Raw genomic sequence first — 12,585 nt, forward strand, 5'->3', positions numbered from 1 at the left:
TCACCATACCATTTACATGACCATGTTAACATGGGCTAGTGTCGGCTCATATACCCATTTACCTAACACCCTGTAGAGCTGCATACATTTTGTTGGTAGCCGGCGACTGGTTGCGCCGCCATGGTGTCCCGGTGAAATATAGCCCTTAATATTATTGGAATTTAGGAACATATTTTCATTAACAAATGACCTTTATTGTAAACATATTTCCTCTGTAAATAATTTTAAAAATGTAACACGCGTACACACATTACTATGAGGTCTCACAGTGAGCTTAGACGCATATGGTCCTAAAAACCTATTCATAGATAATACTAGAGTGGCTCAGTGGCACACACGAACCAATCACAGAGCTGTATTCAACGCTGTGCGTTCGACTTCGCATAGCGTTGCTGTTTGACTTATGCAAGCATCGTTTGTGAATGCGGGTGTCAATATGTCAGGCCAAAGTTACGTACAGTCAGCATCAAATAGATCGTGACACCAAAAGTAGCCAAAAAGTGATGTCAACTTTTGGCCACTTTGGCCCAGAACAGACGGTGAAACGCAACTGCAACGAAACTGCAATTGCTAGTTATTTTTAAGTTGCATCTAAGTTTCTGCCATAGCGTCCGTTGAGAGACCACACGTGACGCGACCAGTTTAAAACTTTCAGTTTCAGTTTCATTCATCAGAATCATCAGAAAGTTGCAGTTTCGGTGCAATTGCGTTTTACCGTCTGTTCTGGGGTTTTGGGTGTCACGAATTATTTGTCGCTGACTGTAACAACTAATTAAAATTCAATTCAAATTCTTTATAAGTATGTAGTCCCATTTCAGGGTACTTATACACGTCCCAAATATAGCTTGCCCTACCACCACTTCGGGACAACATATGGGCTGGTGCTGAGAAGTGGCGAAGAAAAACTGACACTCAGTACATTCTTTGAGAAATTATCTCTACAGATATAGACTATTTCAAACTTTATTTGTATGATTTTAACTAAAATACGTGTAAAAACACTTATACTTGTATAAGTTAAATGCAAAAATGAGTTATGCATGTATAAGTTACATGCGAAAATGAACTAAAATCTTATTGACACTTCTACTAGAATGTATAATTTACGTGCGAAAATGAGTTACATGCAAAAATTGACTAAAATTTTTACGGTATTGTAAAATATATTTAAAGTCAAATTAGTATTTAAAAATCTTACGTTTAAATACAAGCCCACCTTCCATTTGACAATCCCTCAACGCTATTTTATACCAAATAGTATATCCTACATTTGTTTTTGGGTTAAAAAGGGGGTATACAAAATAAAGTTTTTATAAACATCCACGTTACACTATTCTCAACGTTTTTTGACGACTTTCGTAGAATTCACTGTCATTTTTAATTTTACAAACAGCGAAAGTATCTTATGATTAGATTTGTGTTGATGATATCAATTTTCTGATTTCACCATACCAATTATATGCATATGTTAACATGGGCTAGTGTCGGCTCATATACCCATTTACCTAACACCCTGTATAAAGTTCAACATTGAACGGGTATGTACATTTTTGCTAACTGTACATGTTGAGCGATCACGTAACTACGCCGTTTGTAAAATTAAATTTTAATTTTCACTACAAGTCGTCAATTTTAACGCGTTTAAAATAAGACGGTAGAACCTTGCGTATATTAGAAGACATACGTGATGATACCTCTTCATACTTCATGGTTCAAGACACAGAATACACTTTAATTTGCTGTAAAATTATATTTTTAGCAGGTTAAAATCATTAATATTTTTCACGGAACATTCGGCGTTCACAATCTTGAAAAATTTGGCAACTTAAAAACTGTCGAAAGACAAGAACCTTTTCGTAAGAAACCTATTAAGTCGTATCAATGACACGGGCCCCTAAGGGCCGGATTAAGAAAGTAGTAACCGGGGCCCCTAAATTCAAGGAGCCCCGTGTTTAAAGAAATTAATAGCAAGAGTTGAAAAGTTTTTATAATATTATATGACCTTTTTTGATGAAAAATAAAGGGAACACTCCCTTGAACCTTTATAACTTTTTTTTTCGTTGTAAGCGAAACGAAAAATGTTGATACAGGGCCTGTCTAGATTGTTATTCTTAGCACAGATCTAACTAAATTACACTTTTATCATTTATTATTATTTCTTTAAGGCCTGATTTTTCAATAGCCGGATAACTTTTAACTGAAGGATAAGTTTGGCATATTGACAGTTTCAGTATGGGAAACGTGTCAAAATGACAAGTTTATTCTTCAGTTATAAGATATCTGACGATTGAAAAATCTGCCCTAAATGTGTTTGCGTATTATTTAAATCGGGAGAAACTTTACCTTCATTGGTTGAGTTTTTATAGACTGAAGATCCTGGCTACACAGGAGTTGCAGCGGTGGGAACGAGAGGTGGGAATAGTCCCGTATTCAATATGTTTGCTGATTCATCCTTCAATTACTTAAAATGGAAAGACACGGGTCTTAGCGCGACATTAAGACTGAGTTACAATACTCTACTCACGGCTTGACGTTTCGGCTGCTATTTTAGTTAGAAAATTAACGCGAATGATTAAAATTGTATATTCTGTGTCACGTCAACTACGTCTTCTAATACACTAAAGGCCCCCAGTCATATTAAACCAAGTGCACGCCCAACCAAACACACAATGACCCCACACACTCTAACCTAGTTCCTCGCACCGCGACGCACAACAGTCTACTTCCGCGGCCGTTTGAAGAACACGTTCAGAAAACACTATTCTTTCTCACTCTTCTTCCGTTTCCGTTTCTCCGTCTTCTCCGTTTTGTCAACTTTCTTCTTCTCCGCTTTCTTCTTAGGCTTTTTTGGTTCTTCCGGCTCTGGCGATATGAATTCCTCCAGTCTCCGTTTCTTGGGCGGAGATTTTATTGGCGATTTCTTCTCTGGGGTGGGTTGTTCCTTTTTGGAGGATCTCAGTTGTTTTGGTGAAAGTTCTTTCTCTGGTGTGGTGCATTTGGATTGGGTGGACTCGGAGGTTTCTGAGGCGGGTTCCTGTGTCTTTTTGGATTTTTTGTCCTTTTCTTTGCCTTCCCCGGGAATGCCTAAAATCTCCGCCCACTGGTCGGGGGGCGGGGTCGGCTGTTTCCGCTCCTCTTCGGTAGCGTCCGGCTTCTGTGTGAGAGGGAGGCGGTGAGATGGCGTTTGTGTGAAGATGTTGGTGATATATCGGTGATATTATTGAACGGTGAATTATTCAAGGATTTTTTACTTTTCGTTTCGATACTTTTATAATAAAATTTGTAATTATTTTATGTGAAGATTAATCTATGTGTTTTTAATTCAGCAAAGTTGAATTATTTATTTAGAACAGCTTTACAAATTCTCAAATCTTACATTTCTCTAAACATAAGTAGTCTTGTGCAAGACCTACTTTTTGTATGCTACCTGTGTTATAATATAAGCTGTATGTTTTCCTAATAAAGAAAATCATTAAATAAGACTTAGTCATTCTGTGGAGAAATACACAAAAAGTATTAAAACAATCCTATTTTCCTAAACAGCGTTGTCTTTTTCCCTCAAATCAAAATAACACTGTAATGAAAAGAGACAAAATAGTATTCCTTTTTCTAACTTTCAGAGATAAAGAACTAAGAAGTCTCAACAAGTTTCTAAAACCTACAAAAAAATCCTTGAACAAATACTTCAAAAACGTCACCGATATACCAACATCTTGACATTAAATAATAAAACAAGCGAACCTGCATCGGACAATTCGGCCTTAGGTTTAAACAACTGTAACGTGACGTCATAACAATAAACTTACAAACAACCATGCATAAGAATTCGCTGTAGAACGTCCAACACTTTAAAGTTAATAATGTTAGTAAATAATTACTACTGAACAGTTTAGCAAAAGAACATTTGCAAAAGTGGAATGTTCGTATAATCTTTGTTTTACAGTCTTCTTACCCAGAATGCCGAGTCAGCGGGCAGCGTCGGTGTATCTAAACGTTCTACAACCTAAGGCCGTGTCATAGTCTGCGGGGACATTAACCGGGGCTTTGAGGGGAGGGGAGTGTACCCCCGTACTTTGATACTAGGTGTGGGTTTAGTACTTGAGTCTAAAAAATTCTAACATCTAGTTACCTAAAACTGCGAGTCGAAAATTACGGTATCCCAGAAATATTTAAAAAAAATTAAAGGAATGTAAATTTCTTGACACTACCAGCTTTCATGCAGCCTTTGAATCAACAATTTAATTCAGGATGTCTTATGTTTCTCTTTTTATTGAACGAAAAAAGACGTGTATATTTGAGATATTTTGTTTTTCGACACTACCACTTGACATTGGCGAAAGCACGACCGAAGCTAGAAAGTGTATTTTGACGTAATATCTTTTTTCATTCAACAACAACAAAAACAAACATCTCTGAATCAACTCCAATATATATATTTTTCTATTATTTTCAGTAAAAACCTACTTTCAACCCACCCCCACCCCCAAAAGCACCCCACCCCAGCGCGTTTGTCCGATGCAGGTGAAATTAATGCTTACGCCGTCTCGCCGCTCCCTCCTACTCAGCTGCAAACCAACACTGCACATTATAAAGCATTGTCTCGCTGGCCCCCGGGTACGTGGCCCCCTGGACCCCCGGGTAACATGGCCCCTGGACCCCGGGGCCCCGACGGCCCTAGATCCGGCCCCGGGTGGCCCCCGCAGATCATGACAGTCGGCAGACGTTCACGTCAAATCTCGCGAGGGTGTTACCGACGACGAATAAAACGAATAAAATTGGATGCGTATTACAGATCTGATCTCAAAAGTAGATTCCATTTCAAGCACTGATTGAGGGTTTTGACGATTGCTTGAATTTCGATATTCAGCGGGCTTACTCCGAAAAACGTTATCCAATGTTTCGAATGTTGCCATGCCTCTCAGGCAAAGCGAGGTGCCTGCATGAGCAAGGGTGACAGTTAGACCCGAAACTACGAAAACGTTTCGGAGCAGCCCTGCTAATAAAGCAGAACAGAATCTGTGACCGAGATTGAATCTAGTTTTGAACATAGTTTTGTAATACGGATCTTAGATCCCCGGTCGAATATAAAAATTGATTTAGTTTGGCAAAATCAAAGATTTTATACCCCTATTGAGAAAAAAACTTATTGCATTATATTTTTGTTTTACTGCCGATTTACATTGAGTTTTTGTATAGAAAATATGTGAGGAAAATAATAAAGTTATGAAAATTAAAAAAAATCCGTAAATTCATTTGCCAAACTAAATCTGCATTGAATTTAAAATGCTATTTTTAAATACATTTATTAGCATTTTGAAAAAATGTTTAAATTAAAAAAAAAGTGTACAAACAATAATAACGACTCCAATAGTAACTTTATGGAATCGATTCTGCGCTCGGGGATCTTAAACACCGCAACAAACATTAAAAACAAGAGGGTATGGAATAAAACACCAAAATTTTGTTTTCAACGCCTTTTTTGAGTCCGAAGCAGGTTCACTCAGTTAAAAAACGCACACATTTATCAATTTTTAAAATATTTATACCTGTAGACAATGTAACATTCGTTTTCGAAATCGACTCGTAAAGTCGCGTAGAAAGCTATTGTTGTCATTGAGACCAAAATGTATACTCCATCTATCCTACTAAAGTCCGGTCGTCAAGGAGATAGAATTTCGTCCAATGACCCCAAGCTACCCACCCTTATCGCTCGCGCGTAATTATATTGCTGTCGCGACTGTGCGACGGGCGGCCGCAGTGAGTGTGCGAGGTAGCTTGGAGTTATTGGACGAAATTCTATCTGCTCGGCGACCGGACTTTAGAGATAGATTGATATTAGACATATTAAATTAATTGACACAATATAAGTACAGTCGCGGAATGAAAAGGTTCGTCACCTTAGTGTCGGTTTTCGCTTGCACTAGGTACTGCAAGAAACAGTGTTGCTAACATTTAAATAAATATGACGTTTGCTAACGAATAAGGTTTTGCTTGTTTATTTTTCTATTAACGATTAACGATTTGAAACCTAATGTAAATCGAATGTCAATACAATAATTTGGTACAATCGAGCTGATGATATTTAAACATCCAAAAGAAATATTGCTATTAAAAAGTGATGGGAAATTTACAATTCTATATGGCGCATATTTTCAATTTGATTTTCCTCAAATATATCACGGAGTTTAAAGCTGATTTTATTAATACAATTAGATTAAATATCAGACTATATCTTGCAATAAAAAATGTTTGCATATATTAAGGTATAATTGAGAAAAAAAATAAAAACAAAAATCACTAAAATCATTTTTCCTAATTAACTGAATGCGTTTACGAAGCACTTAATAAGCTTATTACGTGTAGTTTTAAGAGCTCTATGAAGTATTATAACAATTCTGAATTAAATGTTATTAGTTAACGATTGAGAATATTTTTGCATAATTTTGAAGTAAAAAAATAGGTAACTTTGAATTTTTATACCGCGAAAACTACGTGGTACTACTGAGCTCTATACCTACGTTTCATCAAATCAATGAGAATGTCCGTTTATACAGTCCCATAACACACTGTGCAATGTTACAAAATGTAGTTTTTTTTTATTTAATAGATAATGGCAGGTTGAACCAACAAGAAGGTTTTAGTTTATCAATCATAATAATCTTCTTGACAAGTTAAACAACTTTGATCTGAATAATTTTGAACTTTACTGGCGAACAGTTAAAGATTATTTTCTCTAACTCGAGATTATTCTGTAATCAAATCGTTTCAAAAGGTAATATGTGCTCGCGATTCGTTGAAGGAATCAATTTGAAAACTGACGAACCTTTTGATTCCGTGACTGTACATACTTATTATGTCAAACTTCAAAATTATAGGATCACCCGTAGAAGATTATTATCATTATCAGGGCATTTGGTCTTCACTACAGGAGCACGAGTCTTCCAGTGACTTGGCCTACTTTTAGCTTGGTCCACGGGCCAAGTCGTGAAGTCAAGCTAAACGTGGGCCATGTCACTGAAAGACTCGGAGAAGGACCCTCTTTAACTTACCCGACGCAAATTATATTTTGTTTTAGCATAATGAATGGTTAATAGAGTAACAATTGTACGTTGGGAACCGAGCGAAGAGAATACGGTATCGAATTTACAATAGATGTAATATTGTCTACAGATACGGTACAGTAAAAGAGAGCTGATCTGAAAGAAGAATATACAGGGTGTGGTTTTGTAAAACAACGCCCATCTAAGGTGGTAGTAGACACGACATTGATGCCAAAAAAAATATAAAGTGAAATATTTTAAATTTTCATTGAAAAAATCGGTGGTGTAGCGGGGCACGCGGGGGTGGTGCGGGCGGTAACAAGCGCCGTCTCGAAAGTTTTAGGAGACGTTTGAACAAGGTTTTTTGGTTTTAAAGTAACAGTAAAAATTTAATTTATATTCTTCTTGTAATTACCATCATGTGTACTACCACCCCTAAGATGGGTGTTGTTTTACAAAACCACACCATGTATGACCACGAAATTTAAAATTGTATTTGGGGTAAAGGACGTATTAGCGAATTGGTCGAATCCCAAATAGCAAAAAAGAATTTGTACCGGCAAGATATGCCCCAATGGAAATTGCACTGTATGTGTACACGATCAAGGTGTAATGAGGGCTATCGTTTTTTTACCTAACAGTTGGCACCCCTGGCGATTGACAGGACCTTACTCTACAGTGGCGCCATCTTGATGAGTGCAAATGCGATAGTCCTCCTACCACTTTCGCGCTCACCAGCTGGCGCCACTGTCTTCGCTACTAGCAAGTGACAGGACCTTACTCTACAGTGGCGCCAACTGGTGAGCGGTAAAACGATAGCCCTCATTTAGTGTGAATCACTTACCTCCGCCTTCTCCTTCTTTTTCTTGCCGTCCTTGTCGCTCGCTCGCTCCTTGTCCTTGTCCTTGTCGCGGTCCTTGTCTTTCTTCTCTTTCTTGCTGCTGCGGTCGGCTCGCTCCGCTGGAATTAATATTTAATAAAATAAGTTTTATTTATTCCACAGAGTCAAGGTCATAATAATATCATCCACAGATCTATAGCTCTGGTAGGGCCCAAAAGACAAGGAGACATGTAAAGTGCCCCATAAGGGCTACCTTTCTTTATTGACTATATTTTGACGTTCATAAGTGCCACTAGTGGTCTAAATTGAATAAAATATTTTTGATTTTGATTTTAAGTGTGATACTTCATTGTAAAACAATTTTGAAACTGTCAAGTGCGAATTCGATTTGCACAGGGTTCCTCCCTCTAATCTAAGCTATTATTAATTTTGTAATGCTACATGGAGGGAAAGTATGTACTCTTAATACTGTAGATAGAAAATTTTACTATTTTACTCAAAGAAAACATTCCTTTATTTTAGAAAAGAAAGAGAACTTTATTCTAACATTTCCGAAAGTGAAATTTTAAGCTGGCTTACAATGGTAGGCCGCGCGTGTACTGGTGTAAAAAAAAGGGGCGCGTGTACTATAGTGTTAATACTCAGGGCCCCAAACAGGTTAAATACGGCCCTGTAGGCCTAGGATGCACGCCGGTATAAGCGTTTATCGGGCCATTATATCGACTTTTTATCGATAAACCCATACATTTTGACGTCTAAAATCATCGATAAGAATCTAGCGCTTAACCGCTCGCGTGAGTTTTGAAATAAAACCGCAATTCCACAACCGCCGCGGGCGCGGGTGAAAATCGCGCCGTGAGTTCTGAGACTATAACCAGGTCTGTTCATCTCCGCGAGTTTACATCGAAAACAAAACACGCACGATGGCCTACCTACAGGATACGATTCGACAAGGCCTCACATACGAGCGAACATTGACTCACGCACGCGTATTCTTGTGTTGATGGAAGAAAATGGTGTACTAAATACTGTGCAGTATTTAACTGCCTAAATAATAATAAAACCACAGAATGTACTTTTTTAAGTTGCCTCAAGACACTGAGAGGTAAATAAGTAGTTAATATTATTCATGATGATTCATGTATTTCTTCCGCCATTTTCCGCAGTTTGGTACCTCACGTCACATCATTTTACCGAAGTCAGCCCTATAGCTTCGGCGCAATGCCGATCACTGGCGTTTGTCAACAAAATGGTGCTTGACTCTTGTGACAGGCTAAATTACACCATATTGTTAATGACATTGAGCATACATTTTTTTAAATACCTTCGCGAAGTAAAACTTCTGTACGTAGTACTTATTATTATTCTGTGCTATAACGATCTTATCCACTTACCCTTCTCCTTCCCATCTTTCTCTTTCTTCCTCTCTTCCTTCACCAGCTTGCAATACTCCCTGAAGTAGTCTTCTCTAACGGAGCTGCTCTCCACCGCCTTATACCGGGCGTCGCTGTCAATCTTCTTCTTGACCTCCGGGTATCGCGCGTGGCGGTCCACCGCCTTCTCCTTGAGGAGCGCTATGAAGTCCACCTTGACCTAGAAAAGGGGGGTATTTTAGGGGTCGTAGTGGTTTGAGGCAGTTGGGGTGGCGCGGTCGGTGGTTGGTTGAGGGGTAAGGTGGTGGGGACCGTTTTGTTTTTGTATTTGTGAGTTTGGGGATGTTTTTCTTTATATTGGTTTGATCAATCTTTATTTTAATAATATAATTAAATGTGTGATTGGTCTAAATGTTTGTACTTTAACTTGTGATCGAGTTAGGAACGTTGTTTCAGAGATTTTTAAAATATTGATAAAGTTTTTACATACTTTTATTTTTGTGTTCAATTAATCATAAGACTATAATAAAATACTTGAAAAGTTATATTTCATCTAACAATAGAAACATCATTTATTCAATGATAAAATAAAATAATTGTATCTTTTTATTATCCATTATTTTTACTGTTTACAGATCATTTTGAACATTTTAAACGCGACAAAAGTATAAATATGGTATGGTTAGAAACTTTAAATCAACTTTACTTCTTTAATTTATTTTAAACAGCCTAGACATACTTTTGCATTCTTTTGGCGAATATTTACACTTAATTTCCATTTTTTTTCAAAAGGGAAGTGGATCTCAATTCGTTTATATTTTTCAACTAAATGGCGACCCCACCTACTTAAAAACTCGCTTAGCAACCGCATAGCAACGACCGACCGCGCCGTATAATCGTGCAGCACTAAATTAACCCTGAAAAAAAACGCGTGGATTAGCAGCTGAAAAGAAGAACGGTATATTAGCACCTGTGGAAGAAAATTGACATTAGTCCCTGAAAGAAACGATTGATTAGTAGCGGCCTGAGAGTCGAGGTGTCGAATAAAACTACCAAAGCTGTGGGGCATTAGGTGGACCGACGATCTGGTGAAGGTCGCGGGAGCCTACAGCCTATAGGGGCGGAGGAGTAAAGAAAAAAACGGGAAATGTTATTCAAACTATTTTCACGCGTACGAAGTCGCGGACACAGCTAGTAGATATAATATTATAAAGCTGAAAAGTTTGGTTGAACGTACTTAGGAATTAATGGTCCAATGTGAAAAACTATTTCTGTGCTGGATAGCCCATTTATCAAGGCTTCAGGTATCACGGTAAGACCAATAAGTGGCGGAGCAACAATGAAAAACTTTTCGAAAACAGGGAAGATCATTCATACTGTTTTCACGCCTTATAATTTGATACTAAAATCATATGGATTAGGTGAACGGATGATCTGGTTGTGGAAATCCTTACGGAAGGCTTTTGTCCAATGGCAGTCGTTTGGCTGAGAAAAAAAGAAGTTTTTGGCAAACCGAAACAGGTCCACTCTCACTATTTCAGAAGATATAATCCAACAAAAGGGACAAATGTATGAACATCAGGCCTCCCCAACCCGTCTGGCCTGCGTGGGGAGTGTAGGACAAATCCTCCATTTGCCTCTGGTCAATTAGAGGGTCAGGCTCCTGTAGTGGAGACTGAATGACCTGATGATGGTATTATATTGATTTCACAACACATTGACTCTCATTTGCCGTTTCATCCTATAATATTGACTTTAATCTAAGAGGAACTAATATTACGAGCGTAGTCTTTCAAGATACAATCATATTAGTGGTTGTTCTAGTCCATAGCTGGAACATAGGCCTCTTTTGATCTTTAAAATCAAATCAAAATTGAAATATTAATTATATGCTTAGGCCTTTTCCAGGGCACTTGACCTGATTGAGAAATAACTATAATTAAAAACAGCATAAAACGTCGCTTGCCTGTCTAACTGACTTATCTGACATTTTTTTCCAAACTGAGTTATCTACACCATCTTAATCAATTTTACAAGACGAATCGATCTGTCTAATCGCCTGAAAATTTTGCAAAATGTCAGTTACGTCAGTTAGAGAGGCAAGGGACGAAAACTGGACCGTTTAACAGAGGTTGACACAATGCCACTATGGCATTCAAGTTCGCCTTATTTATTTAACAAGTATGATGACTCTATACAGGGCACTCATACATGTCCCAAAATTGGGACACCACATTAAGCTGCCACAAAATGATCAATTTTTCCAATTAATTTTGAATCTTACTCCCTTACATTACGATTCAAAATCTATGGTATTTTAATATCATAAGCTGCACAGTCAACGACAAATGGTTCGTGACACCCAAAGTAGCCAAAAAGTTCGCAACACGGCTTTGTTACAATGAGGGTTTTCGCCATTGAAAAATCCGCTAGATGGCAATACGTAGACGCGAGGTCCAAATGCTGCATGATTGGTTATTTTTGACGTGACATTGACAGATATGTCAAAATCCACTAATCACGCAGCAGTCAGACCCTACATCCACGTCCCGCCATCTGGCGGATTTTTAAATCGCGAAAACCCTCATTGGAATAAGGTTGTGTTGCCAACTTTTTGGCCACTTTGGGTGTCACGCACTATTTGACGGTGACTGTACTAAGAAACGATAGATCTCATATGGGATTCATATAGCGTGTGTCTAACACTGAACTAAATATAGTTATATTTAAGAGAACAACCATTTTTAAAGTAGATAATTTAACATGCTACTAGCCCGTAATATTAATTTCCCTTCATAATCCTATTTGTAAATCTATTTCATTACATTTTGATTTCTAATTATTCTCTTTGCAATCAACAACTTTAATAATTGAAAATTTAGGTGAACTTTGGCGCACCCCTTCAATTGACCAGAGGCAAAATTTATTTTGTTTAACATAATGAATGGGTAAATAGAGTATCAATTGTACGTTGGGAACCGAGCGAAGAGAATACGGTATCGAATTTACAATAGATGTAATATTGTCTACAGATACGGTACAGTAAAAGAGAGCTGATCTGAAAGAAGAATATACAGGGTGTGGTTTTGTAAAACAACGCCCATCTAAGGTGGTAGTAGACACGACATTGATGCCAAAAAAAAAAATAAAGTGAAATATTTTAAATTTTCATTGAAAAAATCGGTGGTGTAGCGGGGCACGCGGGGGTGGTGCGGGCGGTAACAAGCGCCGTCTCGAAAGTTTTAGGAGACGTTTGAACAAGGTTTCTTGGTTTTAAAGTAATAGTAAAAATTTTATTTATATTTCTCTTGTAATTACTTTCATGTGTACC

General features: G+C 37.7%; 1 protein-coding gene across 1 annotated transcript in view; it reads right to left on the minus strand.

Annotated features, from left to right (window-relative positions):
• The window catches only part of LOC114353305 (transcription elongation regulator 1-like), a 35,456-nt gene extending 24,212 nt beyond the window's left edge, over nucleotides 1-11,244 (minus strand). The window contains exons 1-3 of the mRNA XM_028305243.1: nucleotides 11,221-11,244; nucleotides 9,276-9,474; nucleotides 7,885-8,000 (exon numbers count right to left, since the gene is read on the minus strand). Coding sequence (XP_028161044.1) covers nucleotides 7,885-8,000; nucleotides 9,276-9,474; nucleotides 11,221-11,244 — 339 coding nt within the window. The remainder of the gene's footprint in view (nucleotides 1-7,884; nucleotides 8,001-9,275; nucleotides 9,475-11,220) is intronic.
• Nucleotides 11,245-12,585: the final 1,341 nt, after the last annotated feature.

The sequence above is a fragment of the Ostrinia furnacalis genome, unplaced genomic scaffold, assembly GCF_004193835.3.
Source record: "Ostrinia furnacalis isolate ACB-3 unplaced genomic scaffold, ASM419383v2 OfSCF1649, whole genome shotgun sequence".
NCBI classification, from domain to species: Eukaryota; Metazoa; Arthropoda; class Insecta; order Lepidoptera; family Crambidae; genus Ostrinia; species Ostrinia furnacalis.